The sequence below is a fragment of the Atta cephalotes genome, assembly GCF_000143395.1.
Source record: "Atta cephalotes unplaced genomic scaffold scaffold00012, whole genome shotgun sequence".
Classification (NCBI taxonomy): Eukaryota; Metazoa; Arthropoda; class Insecta; order Hymenoptera; family Formicidae; genus Atta; species Atta cephalotes.
In genome coordinates this window covers 459,471-475,931 of record NW_012130076.1, presented here as the reverse complement: position 1 = coordinate 475,931, position 16,461 = coordinate 459,471, and the positions used below count along the sequence as shown (strand labels likewise).

The 16,461-nt window shown below is 29.8% G+C and overlaps 1 protein-coding gene and 1 long non-coding RNA gene across 2 annotated transcripts; both read left to right on the top strand.

Moving 5' to 3' along the window:
* Window positions 1-12,865: 12,865 nt before the first annotated feature.
* LOC105617331 (methyltransferase-like protein 6) lies at window positions 12,866-14,556 on the top strand. Its single transcript, XM_012198896.1, has 4 exons — window positions 12,866-13,243; window positions 13,826-13,971; window positions 14,090-14,233; window positions 14,400-14,556. The coding sequence occupies exons 1-4, from the start codon at window positions 12,866-12,868 to the stop codon at window positions 14,554-14,556; spliced, it is 825 nt and encodes a 274-aa protein (XP_012054286.1).
* Window positions 14,557-15,946: 1,390 nt separating this feature from the next.
* On the top strand, window positions 15,947-16,461 carry LOC105617173. The gene is made up of 2 exons (XR_001046481.1): window positions 15,947-16,010; window positions 16,200-16,461. It is a non-coding gene; the product is annotated as an uncharacterized LOC105617173 (long non-coding RNA).

The window sequence follows — 16,461 nt, the reverse complement described above, 5'->3', positions numbered from 1 at the left end:
AAAGTTTTGTATTATTTGTTTAATATGTTACCGTTAATATGCACTGATATCAAGTATGCAAAAAATGAGACTGAAGCTTAACGGAACATGAATGATTGACCGTAATATTGCGAACAAATATCTCTATAATATCAGATCGAATGTGAATTTTTTTTAGCATTTTTTTCAGTTTTTACTTTTTATGGAAAAATAATAGTTTAAAGTTCATTCTTGAACTCTTAAACTATTAAATTATTAGCTCAACTCGTAAGAGTTGTCATGAAAATTCAGTGAACCATTTATATACACAAATATCGTAGTTTACGATGAGAATGCTTTGGTTAACGGCTTCGGACTCTTGACCGCTCTTCTCCTTTCTCCGTAATCATCAAAATGATTTCCTCGAGGCTTCTGTTTACAGGTACGCGGGCGTACAGCGTGTAATCCGTGGTTGACGTGCTGGCTTGTATGTGTTGTGCACGGCTGTGTGTGTATATCATTCCCAGATAACGAAGCAACGGTACTTGTAGTTGACCGCGGGCGGCCAACATGACTGTGTGTAAAAGGCAAATAGTGTTGGCCATGTGTGCGCAGTCCAATATTTGCATGACAATTTGGACGTCACGCGGGACGCTCATCTTACACACCTACTTCTGATAAAAGACGAGTCTTGGGCGCCACAATGATATTAATCTCGTCTATCAAAATTAATTCTTCCGGAGAAAGCAACCAGAATTTTATTTAGGAATTCACGAACACGTATCTCCAAATGTGTTCGCAATAACGCTCTGATATTCCTCATTTTGCAACCACATTTTGGGCTGCAGCGGTTTGTCTTGTGGCATACTTGCGAAAATTTTATTTTTATTCGGATTTACGTCAGCAGTTATATTAATGGATATAATTCTGGCTTATGGAAAACGCGTATCCAATTTTACTGAGACTTTTCCATTTATTATATTCCAACTGTTAGCAGTCCTATAATACACATATATAATGATAACGTAATGGTAACGTAGAATTGAAATTAAATAATTCTGAAATAAGCAAACAAGGAAATGAGCCAATGTATTCATTGGTTCGGTGCTAATTAAAAAACTGATGCTTGTATCATCGGCGCAAAATGATAGTTACAACTTATCGCCTCCTCTTTTCAATATGCATCAAACAATTGCAAATTTTGATATAAAAAAAGGAATGTCAAGTTGTTCAAATTGCTAATTAAATAAGAAATATTTATAGTTTCGAATAAACTAATATGTTAAGAGAAATCTAATATCAATTTTATCACGTAAATATTTTTATTATTGTTTACTTCTGATAATCTATCGTAAAACAACTTATCCATGCGTAATAATGTTAATAGATAATACCTACGGAAGTATTATATATTGTATAAGTTGCACGAAGCCACCTGAGCTGCGTGAAGCTATCTGAGATGATAAGCTGAATGAATTTAAGTTACCTGAGTTGCGCGAAGCTACTTGAGTGATTTACTTGTGAAAGCATCGACGCATTCATTTTGCTACATTCTTATTACATTCTGTCGCATTCACTGACTTCCTGTACACAAACGGCAATTCGCGTAATAACATCATCCTATGCCATATTTTACATCCCAAGAAATTATAGCATGCTAGCGATCTAACGTATAATATGGAATGTACATGATTGACATGTCCGATGATGGTCGTCACAATTGTGCAAGTAATGAGATCTGTACTTTCTAAAGTGGATCCGTAAATAATATTATATTAAATAATATTAGTAATAAACAAAATAAATTATTCGAATATTTGCAACTTTAAAACTTTAGATTTGTATTAAAATTATTATACATATATTTTGATTGATAAGGATATGATGATAAATATTTGAGAAATTTAAGATTAAAATTATATTTAAAATTATATATGTATATAAATTTTAGGAATATTTAATATGATGAATCTAAAATATTGTCTATGTCTGGAGATCTTAAAAATAATTCTTTTATTATTTTTACTTTAGATCACGCGTGATATCAATTATTTTTATCGAAGCGGGACACGAATCTCGAATCTAATAATATTTCATCTAGGATTTAAAACACAAATAAAAGAGAAAACGGGAAGGGAGAAGTACGCAAGTGACTTTGGCCGGCGCAAAAATTTCCATGGGCGTAATTAAGCAACTTGGGTGGGCAGTGAGCGGGCGTGCATGGAGTTCTAATTGCATTCGTTAGCGGCCGGCTGCGATCGCATAAATAAACCTTGGATGAGGTTTTATCGGGATTGCATAATGACAGACTTTACGGTTTTCTACTGATTTTACGGTTTTTCTTACCGGAACAACGTTATATATATATGTGTCTTCCTTTTTTTGTGCCGAATATGAGCCACGAATATGGTGTGAAACGCTTAGAAAGTTTGAGCTAAGCACTTTTCCCACCGTGCTGAAAGACTGAGAACGTTGCGCTCGTCCAGGAATGCGTATCGACGAAGCCTGCTGCGCGCCGTTGCGGTTGTTGTTCGAGCGGTCGCCGACATTGCGACTCACCGGACTCGATATATTCCGTGCACTTTCGCGATTGTTGACGAGGAAGTGCATCCATCCGGATAACATCGATGTGCTTGCGGACCGTGAGGAAGAGCCTTCCTTTTCGATCCGTAGAAGAAATAGCTTCTTAATATTAGACGAAAAGAACGATTTCACTGAAGTGTTTAAAAATTTAACTAGATAGAAAATAATTTTGTTGGACCATCGGAATAATTATATAGGACACCTAAGTTCTGATTTCTAAAATATCAAAATTTTTTTGTAGTATTGTTTATTATACTTAACTATTCTACACTGTTAAATTCGTAGTCAAATATATTCACAATTTAAATTATTTTTAATCATTTCGTCACTGTTATTATTTAATGTATTATTAATTTAACTAAAACAATGAAGTTAAACATCTAACTCGAGAAAATGTATTAAGTTTAATTTAATTCAAATTTAGTTTATATACTAAGTGCATACGTTAATATGAATCTTATTTTCAAATTAATCATAGACATGGATTAATTTACATTTTGACACATGGAAGGTAAAAATAACAAAATATTATTCTCAAAGAATTGAATAATCATTGTTCTTTGATATCTTGTAGTATACGTACCTAAATATTTTGATGGTTCAACTAAATTATTTTTAAATCTGTATTTAAATGAATTTTTAGACATTTTAACAAAATCTTTTTTTTCGTATACTTATTCGGCGCATTAGAAAAAGAAAAGAAAAATAAAAATTATTGGAATGGATACTGATGAAGTTAATCGGGCTTTATAAAGAAAGAACAAATTTTGAATCGAATTCCTTTGAATCGTTTTCACTTAGCGAAAATGCTGAAAATTAGAATGAAAAGCGACACTGTCGGCGAAAATTTGAATGGAAAACGACATTGTCGACGAAAATCCGAATGAAAAGCGGCGTTGTCCTTTCGGAATTAGTTCATCTACCACGAAAGATTCAATTATGGAGATGATGTTAAACGTGGGACGTTATGCAGACTAATGTAGCGCAATAAATCACTTAATTGAAATCACAATACTACCGGTGGTTAATTTATGGCTTAAGAGAACTAAGTGTGCTCTCTCTAATGGCTGACTTTCTTAAGTTACATCGGTTTACCGGCGGGATATTTGGTCGACATAGCAATTATTTCTGTCGACCTGATTTCGAAGTTTGCAGTGAGTGCAAGATGGCTATTTCACCGTAATATGTAATTTCCCTGTAAAGCAGAGCTTTACATCAATGTCCTACCGCGGTGTTACAATTCGGTTTTTGTTTTCACTGTTACATGAATATGCCAGTTAATTACACATAATCCTGAAACCTGATCCATGCATCGATGCACAGCACCTGTTATCATTGTTATGATAACCTCCGTCACGTCATAAATAGGCGAATGCGAAATTTGATTGAAAAGATTTAAAGCGCCGCTTTTTACTCATATATGGAAAGAACAATTTTGTTGAAATATCTAAAAATTTGTGTAAATACAGATCTGAAAATAATTTATAATTGGATCATCAAAATAATTATGTATATAGGAAGCTCAAGCATGATGAACAATGTTTCAAAAAGTTTTACATTCTAGCTTTTACAAGCTTGAGCGTCCTATATCATTATTATTTTAATAATCTAATAAAATTATTTTTAGAGTTGTATCTAGTTGAACTTTTTAATGTTTCAGTACACATAAAATAATTTTTTCTGTATACACTTTAACAATTATCGTTGCCTTACAGGGATTTCATCATTTCAATGCACTGCGAATCAGATTACGAGTAGTTTTAATCGAAACGATCTGATTCATCCAGATAAAATTATATTTGATTTTATACAAAAAGAATGATTTTGCTATATAAAAATTTAAGTAGATCTGAAAATAAATTTTGTTGGATTATTAAAATAATTTATTAAGATGTTCAAATTCATTGCTAAAATATCAAAATTTTTTCATTATTACTTTTATCATACTTGAGTTTCCTTCCTAATTTATTTTGATAATTCAAAAAAAGTTTGTTTTCAGATCTGTATTTTTTACTTAAATTTTTAGATACTTCAAAATCGTTTTTGTGCATGCGTTCATCTTTGAACTTGAATAAAAATTTGTTATTTATAAGTTGAATGTAAAATGACAAGTCAATTAATCGTAATTAACATTCAATCACAAGTTAAATACATTAATTTTTTTTTGTAGAGAAACGAACATTTCATTTAATTGTTTTCAGGATTAAGATACCTTCAATGAAAAATGTCCAACTCGCGTAAATGCCCGCGATCTCTAAACACGAGAAAAGAAATCAATCTTATTTCGTTTCGCGATATTTAGAAATCTCATCGATTCCAACAAGATGAATATCCGAAAGATCAGTAAAATTATAGGCCGTTCACAATGACAATGATAACAATGATGGCGTGTCGCATATTTGCGGACAGTGAAGATGATCAGAGAGAGCTGTTTAATTACTCGGCCGCGAGTGAAAATTAAATCGCCAGTTAAGTAGAGCACAGAGTGAATCCGAATGTTCAGTAAAACTGCACGATGCAACCCTGGAATTAGCCGCGGATGTAGCGCCGCGAGATCCGCCATTCACCCTGCGATCCTTTCGACTTAATGAAGACTTGATTACAACGCGTGGACGGTTTAAGCGATGATTAGAATTTATTATCCAGTAATCTCAAGCCACTTCTTTCCGCGAGTATGGCCTTCGTTCCTGCAAACGCGACATGATGCAGAAGCATTATTCATGACGCGGATAATCGAAGATCCCGGAAATGGTCTCATCTATGACACGGTCCGCTAGTGGCGATAATCGAAAGTTCTAAAGCGGAAACGACGAGCCTCGCCCGGCTCGAGGAATCGAGACAAAGGAATCGTTCATGCAAATGGTTTCAGACATTTCATTCGTAAGGTTTTCTCTCAGTTTTCCTTGGTTTTCGAGAGCTGAGAAACTCGCGAAATTCCTTTCGCAAATGATATGACACTCTCGGACAATTGCTAAATGTAGCGAGTCTCGTCGATTTCAGGCCTGTCAAACATCAATTTGGAAGTAAATTCCAAACGATGGATATTGGCTATCGTGATGGACGATGGCTCTAAAATAAACTTCCATGTCCTATTGGGTTTTAATATAGTTTCTTCTCTCTCAAAGCGATTGTTAAAGCTCAATAATTGTATGAATGTTATATCGCTAGTAAAAAGCAATTCCACTGATTTTAGATCTATCAAAAATAATAATTGTAGACCTATTAAATAATTTAAAAACTAAACTCTAATTGACTCGCATTATATCGATGCGGTAATAAATATTAAAATATGAAACTTTTGCTTCTTATTAAGTTTTAATTTCTTTTGAAAATGCTATAAAAATAATTTCTTTTAATTGTAAGTAATCAAACTGTCAAATGTTAATTTAAATTATTTTTTAAATGTTAATGATCGTTTGAGAAAGATTTCTCTTTGATTATTTCTTGATACGTAAATCATTAGAAATTAGAGCGTTCGTAATTCAATGGCTATTTTCTACGATGACGAGGGACTGGCATCATCATGTAAAAACGAATGATCTCGATTCTAAACTTAACATGAACGAAGATAATTTACATGACTGGAATTTGAATAAATTATATGCATGAATTAATTTTTAATTTATTGATATATTGATAATTTCATTACGATATTATCAAATCAACAAAGATGTTGTAATATAATACGAATGTAATATATCGGATTACAATATATTTCAAATAATATAAATTATTAAGTATTTTTATTGTTAATTGATATCGTAATAAGATTATCAAATTAAAATTCTATTCATTTGTAATTAAAAAAAAAGTTAAATACAATTATTAAAAATTCATCCAAATATAAAAGAATTATTAAAAATATTATTTATCCAAATATTAAAAATTATATCCAAATATTAGTACATGTTTAAAAACTTTAATCTGTATATACATTCGAAAAATTTAATCTGTACTAAATAATGGAAAAAAAATACTTCTAAAATTTTAACAAACATTTTTTAAATTTATATAATAATATAACTAAAACGTCTAACTAAAACGTTGTTTAAAATATGTCCTCTCAGAATCTGTTAAAATATATTGTTTGCACGAACAACACTCATAATAAATGCGAAAAGTTTCACTATAATTCCATTGACATGTTTACCAATATACAATTTTCAATATACTTTAAACGTAACATAACGTCGGAACTGAACGCTCTTCCGCAAAAAAAATAACACGTCTAAACCGTAAATTTCAGTTAGAGAACCGACGCCTCGACGTTTGAAATATTGAACAGTCAAGCGAGGTCCCATTCAACAGTTAAAGGATGGATCTCCGGCAGAAGTGACCGTCGATTTCGCAGGTAGACAGATAGGTAGAAACGTACACATAACTCACCAGAATTTTATGCACGGTTCGCCTTGGTGGGGTTTCCGGACAGGCTGCGATTCCAATAGTCCACTATAGGCAAAACGATTGTGTCCGTTTTCGTGGCGAAATTCCGTGTTACTGAAAGCGATCGGGACGGAGCTGTGAAACGTCGGTCGGCTTTACGATCGGTCGAAAGTACCGGCGAGCGGGCAAGCCGCACCACGGTTTCTACAACACAACTGGCTTTCGAGAATTCCTGCTTGGAATGCCTACGAGGAGGAACGGTATATACGATACTCGGCCGTGCCTACCTCGGCGGAATGGAAAAGGCATCTTCGTGCCTCCACCGCCGCGCCTACGGTCACGTGCGCGTCTCTCATGCATCGCACCGTAATAATTGAGATGCATCGATTGTCGGGGACATACTCGAAATTGGACGATTATTATATAGGGATTCCTTAGAACCTAGTCCTGTTAAATGGAATCAATATAAGACATTAGAGATAAAGTCAAAATTCACCCAGTTTAAGTTAAAATTCGAACAATTTCGTCGCAACAAAATGTCGTAGATGTAATTTAACGTCTTATTAAATTAACAAGAAAATCGTATGCTACCTGTGATTTATATGATTTGATAAAATTTTTGTTGTAATGAATAATTTACAGTTTGACATTTTAAGTGAACATGCGCTGCATCGCTGAGGAGAATAGTATGAAGAAAAAAAATATTTGAAAGCATTGTTTTTTTTATGAAGGAAGAAAGTAAAAACTGCTTAGAATTATTTATTTAGCACACAGCTTAAATTTTTTAATGTCAATTTATATTTTAAAATGTGTTTGCTGAACTACTGCTATTAACGTGGTGTATTTTATACAGACGGGCAATGCACGAATTAAAAACTTGCAGCAAATAACAAAATCAGTATCGCCGTCCGATTTCAGTATCGCCTCTGGTATTCGTAATTTTGTAACTTTGCAGTTATGTAAAGTAAGCGACTGAGCTACGAAGAGTTGAAGTTTCAGGTGTGGAATATGAGTATGTTTTTCCATACGGCGCGTTTTTAAATGAATTCTTCGATCGTGAGTCATTAAGTTATTGTCTATACACTTTAAATGACTGTAAAAGAATTAATATTTGTTGTATCAAGTACATTCAGCAGCTGACATTCTTATATTTTATTAGATAAATATAAATGTATTAATAATTATAATATCATATAATAATTGTTATTAATTATTTTTGTTGTTGATTAAATAAATTTCACGAGCAACGTTGAGCAATTTAAGGAAAGGAAAAATATCTATATGATTTTATATTATTGATGATTAATTACATATTAACGCTGTATTTTAATTCAAAGCTAGTAAGAAAGCTAGTTATTTTAAAATAGTTTAAAATATTAATGTGCGGGATATTTGTGAAAGATATTTACAAAAATGGTACACAATTAAAATATATAATCATATTCTTAAATATCATAAAGTTGTCAAATTTTGGTTATAAATCGACGAATCAACAAAACTTATTATGTCAGAGATGCGGTCTTTGTCAATAGAAACGTAATACGATCTAATCTATTCATAGCGTGCTTCACTTGACTGTGAGAAGTAATTATCATTTCGTAGACCATGCGTGTAATACGATTACATAAATTGTGGGAAACGCCTACGGGATTGCACAAATGTAAACAATTGTACAGATTTTTCTCATGAAACATAAGTAATTATTAGGTTTATTGACATGCAATGCATGACATAAACATACACGATATAAATATATATGTACATATTATCTCTGCTATAAATATTTTAAAATGTTATATGATATAGAGAAAGTGTTCCACTTGTTATGCATCATTAATGTGATACTTAGATTCTTAAGTAGTTTAGATATGATATTTCTCTAGTCATAATATCGAAATATCGATAACTTTGTAATTATTAAGCAACTAAAATAGACGATTTTCTCACAAATTAAACAGGGAATTAAATAATTTGCAAAATTACATTACTGGTAAATTTTAAATATAATTTATTTTAATAAAATTCTAATTTAGATCTTAATTGCCAAGATGATATGTTACAGATTGAAAAGTAAAATGAGTATATAATGAATTCTCGTATTTTTGCTAAGGAAAGATCGATTTTTAATTGATTCAAACTTTCACCATTAAAAATGAAGCCTAAGAATAATAAAAGGTATATATATTTTTATTACTTTTGGGAAAATTTTTCATTCTTTTTCTACTGTAGGCATATCAAAGTAACTATTCATTTCTCTCTCTCCAACGAGCTGATAAGGATTTACAGATAACAATGACCACAGCTAATCTTTGCAATTCATCCCGCGGAAAAATTCCAAAAAGGATCCATCACAGCATTAATAGAAACGTTAGTAGGATTATTTGAAACTGCGTAAATCGCACTGAGACCCGTTGAAGCGTAGTAACGCGCATTGGTAACGGGAGAAGTTCGGATAATCTTTTGATCGCTCTCGTGAGAGCCAGAGTGCGTTCAATTTCGCGAGAGTTTTCTCTCTTTCCTTCCCTCTCATTCTCTCTTTCTCTACGTCCACAAAATGAGGATTATTTTTATGATTATGCATCCCATGCTGTTGCTCGTTAACCACGCAAGGTATCCCGGATAGAGGCTGATGCGAAAGCATGCTTTAGTGGGTTATGACGGTCAGCTAATTAGCGAAATAAATTTTCGAGTAATGATATCGAAATAAAATCACGTAGCGTATGCTAGCGAATGTAATGCAAATCCGATATTTACCACACTGCCGATTATATATGTAGGTATGTATTCGGTAGAGGTCGGTAGCTCTCCAACACGAATTATTCTTGTAATTTGATCTTCTGACTATTCGCGTTCAATACAAATAAAAATACTGATATTAATTTATAACCGATAGGATGTTAATTTCTAAAAATACTATAAGAATTTTAATTTTAATTTTTAATTATTTTTTAATTTTTTTATCTCAATTTTAATAACGTCATATAAAATTTCAATAGTTACACAACCGCATACACATATGTGAAAGTAATCATTTAAAGAAGGATGTTAAAAAAAGATTGACTTAAAAGGGTATAAATAACAGGAATAATTTTTTTGTAAATTTTTATCTCCTGAACACAACAAAATTATTAAAAAAATTTGAAGCATTTGGGAAACACTTCGAAAATAGAACACAAACATGATGTATTTATTCAAATTTTTTGCTAAATTTTCATATTTCTCAAACTTTTTAATAATTTTGTGTATCTAGAAGGTTAAAATTTACAGAATAATAAACATTATTCCTTTTAATTACTTTTTCGATCAATTTTCTTTTTAATATCCTTCTTTATAACGTTAAAATTGAAATAAGAAAATTAAAAAGTAATTAAAAGTTAAAATAAAAATTCTTACAGTATTCTATTTCTTAGAAATTAACATCCTATGGTTATAAATTAATATCAATATTTTTATTTGTATCAAATTTAATCATTTAAACAACTTTTAATTAGGATGCTATAAATCTAAAAAAATTGTTAATTTTTCCAAAATGTGTACACATGTACTTATGTATAAATATTATTTTTCATATTATTATGTCAATAATTATAATTATAAAATCGATTAACAAATAATATTTTTCTCAGAACTGCATTTTCAAAACAGTGTAGCAAGAAATATTTCAAATTATTTTAATTATGATATACATTTAGAAATGTCCTCTATCTAGTCACGTACTGATCTTTCGATTCATTTATTTTTGACTTACCAATACGGTGATAACTTTTTTGAAATTTCAATTTCATAGATTTAGAATACATGCGATTTTGTTTTCACCAAATTTCAAAATTTTCTTATACAAATAATAGTAATTTATTGTAAACAAAATAAAAAAGTTTTTATTTCAGGTTTACTCTTACAAACATTATTTTTAAAAGCTAATGATTCGAACATTTTTAAAATTATTGTATAAAATACAACAAAAATGATTGAAATTTTTTAATGTTATAAATTCGAAAATATTTATTTTTAATTTCTAAAAAAGGTTCTATTATATATTGTCTTGATTAATAAATTCGTTTACAGAGGTTCCATTTTTTTAATCGTTTCATCTGTCTAAAACAGAATTGTTAATTTACATTTTACAAATCTGAACAGCATTTGTTGCTGATCGATTTAAAGTTTCAACATAATAATTTAAATCGATGCGTGCGTTTAATAGATATATAAAACAACAAGATTAATAACGAAGAAATCAATAAAATTGATAGTCAAAATTAATCATACGATAAATTCTATTTGCTATATATCATTCGATAAAAGTGCAATTTTAATTGGGACATTTTTTTTAACGATCAGGGCAAAATATACGATTATAAAGCGGCTGCAAAAGATGGCCTCGCTGAAAACTATAGAATGACATAGTAACACAGGGCATTAATGACTGCAAATTGTGAAACGTGTTTCTCATTCCATTCAGGTAATCTATGGTTGTTACATCTCTCGCGAAGCTCTCTACAAAATTGTGGTCTGCAATGACCTACATACTACTCAATCGATTCATTTTCTTTCGACCGCGCTCGGTTTGCACATTATGAGTTCCTCGTGAAACGTAAAATGCGTTAAATAATGTGGAAAATTCCCACACGTGCTACGTAAAATGAAAGCAATCAATTGAAACGTTATGTGCGATCGTATGGTGATTTCAGATGTTTCATTAATATTTATAACGATATGTCTTGATACTTGCGTTATCATATACGTTCTTTGTTTTCATCGTCCATGAGTGATACGCAGTTACTTGACTGAATTTCAGTCACGTCTAGCCCCTTTTAATAGTGTGTCACTGTGTGCCAATGTTATACGGTGGCATAAAATATTTGTCCCCTATGGGTTCTGCATGTTAATGAAACAAAATGTGTTTGCGTGGAATTCATACCGACATCATGCTCAAAGAGGAGCTTATTTAATCTTTTTGTCAAGCAATACAATGCATTAAATCAATTTATTAAATTATTCAAATTTTATAAAATTTATATTAATAACGTATTAATAAAAATATAAAAATCGTACATAGGTTTCGATACAGTTTTTGTTAAAGATTTATGATTACAAGTTCTCATACATCTCTACTTTCAATTAAATTAATAAATAAATAATCATATTAATGTTCTATCATTAACAATTAATAAAGATATTTTATTAGTCAATCATTAAAATTAAATTAAAACAAAAAAATTTTTTATTATTATTATATTGTATAATTATTGTAATTTATGTCATGTTATAAAAAAAAGACATTTATATCTGCAAAAAGACTAAAAAAAGATGAATATTTAAATATTTATGTCACTGATGTAAAGAAATGTTTAAAACATTATTAGTTTTAATTTATTATAATATTTTATTTTATTGATTATTATAGCAATTTCTGATCACCTTTTATTCTAATATTACATTCAACAAAAGCGTGGATTGATAATTTAGTTAATAAAAATAGAAAATTGCTTTTATTTTAATTTTTAGATATAAATTCATTAATTACTTTTGTTCATTTTACAAATGTTATACATATATTTATTTTTAATTTTAAACAAAATATTAAATATAATTGGCTTATATATAATATTGTAAAGAGCTATTTTCTTCGGATTGTATATTAACCTTCAAATTTACCGCTAAATATCACGTGATGTCACGTGGGCTACTTTTATCATGGCAACAGCGCATGCAATGTTGCCTTTTCATCTAAAGATTATCCCGCTCTTCTTGACTCCACGTCGAACATTTCATCGTCCATTTTCTTCCGGCGTTTCAACGAGAAAGGTTCAACGCGTCTTCAACCTCTTGGTAAGCATTTCTTTTCCTTTTTGTCGAAATATTGCATGAATTTCTTCTGATACAATAAATTTCGTGCTGTAAATTTAATTAATCGGTTCGATAATATAATTGGTAGAAAAGAATGAGCGAATATGTTGAAAATGCTGAATCGATCGTGGGCCACGTGGCAAAGCGTCTCACGCCGGAGGAAATCAATAAAATGCGGGCGCAGGATTCTCGCTTGGTGACTGAATTTCACGCGAATCAGCTTGAGAGGGACGCGAAAAAGCACTGGGATTTGTTTTACAAGCGGAACGATACCAGATTCTTCAAAGATAGACACTGGACCACGCGGGAATTCGATGAGTTGCTGGGTTTGGGTGGCAACGGAAATCAAAATGTCCTCTTCGAGGTGGGCTGTGGGGTCGGCAATTTCGTTTATCCATTGATAGAGAACGGATTGAACTTTCGGAGAATATTTGTATGCGATTTATCCACAAGGGCGATCGAGTTATTAGAGGTATATTCGCTTTCAGATTTTAAATAAAAATGAATAACAGAAGAGCAAAGAGCCAAATTTTTTGTATATTTAAATTCTTAAAAACATACGTTTCGATCTATTTGTCAGATCATCCTCAGTGTATGTCAATAAATTAATGCAAATTTAATAAAAATCATAAAACGTTAAATACAATTTCTGCAAATTATAGTTATGCAAAGTATAGTTATGATGGACCTATTTCTTCATATCTATTTTCAGTCGCAACAATGCAATGCTTTCAATCTTGTTATCTTCGTACATTCTTCTATTATATCAGTCGCAATTTGTCCGTAATGATAATAAAATTAGTTGAATATGTAGAATCACTAAAATGTAAAATTATAAAATTATAAAATTATGCAAGCACACATAAAGATCTAGCCAGAATAATTCAGTGATTGAAACAATACGTCAAATTAATTTAACAGAGGCAAATGCGATTAGAGTTTCAAGAAAATTGAAAACAGTTAGAAATTACTAATGCTGTTGTTTCGGATTTTAATTGTAAATTGGCTCAAGTTGCGAACCGGTGCATTAATAATAGTTTTCATTTCCTTATAGAGTCATACGTTATTCGATCCGGAAACAATGAAAGCTTTTCAAGCAGATATTACGTTAGAAAACTGTTTTGCTGAAATTGATTATCCAGTTGATGTTGCAACTCTGATCTTTGTATTATCAGCTATTCATCCTGATAAATTTCACAAGTACGTTTAATAAAAAAATCATTAATAAAATAATACTGTTGTAAAAATGCGGCTCTAATATTATTGTAAGATTCCAATTTGTTAAATTTTGCGATAACTAATTGTATATTTATAATAGAGTTGTCCAAAATATATACAACATTCTTGGTAGTGGAGGAATCTTGCTCTTTAGAGATTACGGGTTGTATGATATGGCACAATTACGTTTTAAACCTGGGCACAAAATCAGTGAGAATCTCTATATGCGGCAAGATGGAACCAGGTGATTTTATACTTTTTTTTGTTACTCGCACAAATAAAAAAATATGTTTTCATAGTTCACTTGATTATAATAAAATAAATTTTTTTGAATTTGATTCTACTAGCACATAACACGTTCCTACCCTGTTTATATAGAACAATAACAATATATTCTTCATATTTTTCAGGAGTTATTATTTCTCTATAGAACAAGTAGCATGTCTATTTGAATCTGTCGGTTTTCAAACATTAGATTGTGACTACATACAGAGACGTACAGTAAATTTAAAGGAGAATATTGATGTTCCGAGAATCTTTGTTCAGGCAAAATTTAAGAAACTTTGAATATGTAATAATGAAATGGTAAGTTTATTTAGATCTGGCTTCGATGAAAAAAAAATTATTCTATTTGAAATTTAAATTTTTACAAAAGAAATTTTTTCATTTTTTATTCTAGAATGTATGATTACTACTTTCTCAGAATATTGTGTAGTAATTTATGATTTTTATTTGTTTATTGATATTTTAATGATATGATGATTTATTTATCGGATTTAATGACGAAAACGTCCTGCAGTACTGACTATCTCCTTAATTAAGTTGTATTATTTGTATTTATTTAATTAGTTGTAATAAACTTTTATGCTTTATTACAGGTACTACAATTTAGCAGCACTTATGACAAATTGCATATGAGAAAAATTTAATTCTCTGATAGAAATATGGCGCAGTCTACATTCAAGGTATATACTTAGATTTTTATTTTTATATATGAATTTTATATAATTTATGCACATTATACAATTACATGATGACTGCATAGTTCAACTGAAATTATCTTGACGATTCCTTATATTATTGTCTTTCGCTCCTATCTGATATTGTTAGTGTATTCATATTAAATATATTAAGATCTGAATAGATCTTTAAATACGATACTATTTTTTATATTTCAGATGTCTCACACGACAAATTGAAAAAAAGAAATACTTTTTCATACAGCACACTTCATCCCAAAGATATTCTTGCGAATGTTCAGAATATTCGTTGGATATTTGCTATATGGGTTTTTAAATAAGGTATTTAAATATGGTAAGTTCGTGTATGTTTTAGATTTATTAAAGATTTTTTTTTTTATATAATTTGTATATTAATTTTTTATAATGCATGCATATTATAAATTACACAATTTCATATTTCATGAATGAAATTATCTTGATCATTTAATATTATTTGTCTTATCTTTCTCTATTTACGTATTTATATTAAGTATTTACATTATGTATTAAATATTAAGATTGAAATAGATCTCTAAATGCAATACTATTTTATATTTTAGACGAGTTGAGAAAAAGAAGTATCTTTCAAATATATGGTAAGTTTGTATAAGTTTTAAATTTATTAAATATTTTTAATGTATATCAATGATGTATATCTCTATAATTTTGAAAATTAATTGTGATATGTTTATATAATTCGTCACTACCACTGAGCGAAGATTAAAAATTAATGTGTATATATGAATGAATATTAAATAGGTATCGTAAATAATTGTATTGTTTATATATTACAGAAAAATAAGGATGATTTATGATTCTAAGAGCATTGACTCATTATAGATATCTTGATGTGAATCTGTTTTTATATTATATGCTTTGGTTTACGAAAAACTGATTAAAGAGTTAAACATTGTGCAAAAGTTTGAGATAATTTTTTTTGGGAACAATAAATTAATACAAAAGAAATTACACAATTCTAAAAATAGATAAAATTAATACAAGTACAAAATAATGTATATGGTAAGTATAATTTGTATTCCATGTATTTTTTTACTTAAATGTACTTGTAATGATGATTTAATTATTACCATCTTTCGCATGAATCGTTGTGATTTGTTATTAGCTCTATCTGATAAATAACTTCTAGTATCAAATATCGTATTAAAAATTTATAGCTTTATGAATAATAAATTGTTTTATTTCTGGCAGGTTTATTGATTGTGCGATATGGCATGGATACAAACACACACACAACATCAATCAATTTTTATTAAAATATTGAAGTGTTTTTATTTAATTTTATAAATAAAATAAAATTTTATCGTTACATAGTACATTTATCTAATTCTTACATTTATCTCCCATACTTTTAGCACAATTGAATTCTTTCTATTTATGTCTGTTATTCAAACAAAAATATATAATCAATTTGTATAATAATATTGTTTATAAAACATTGTTTTTAACTTGA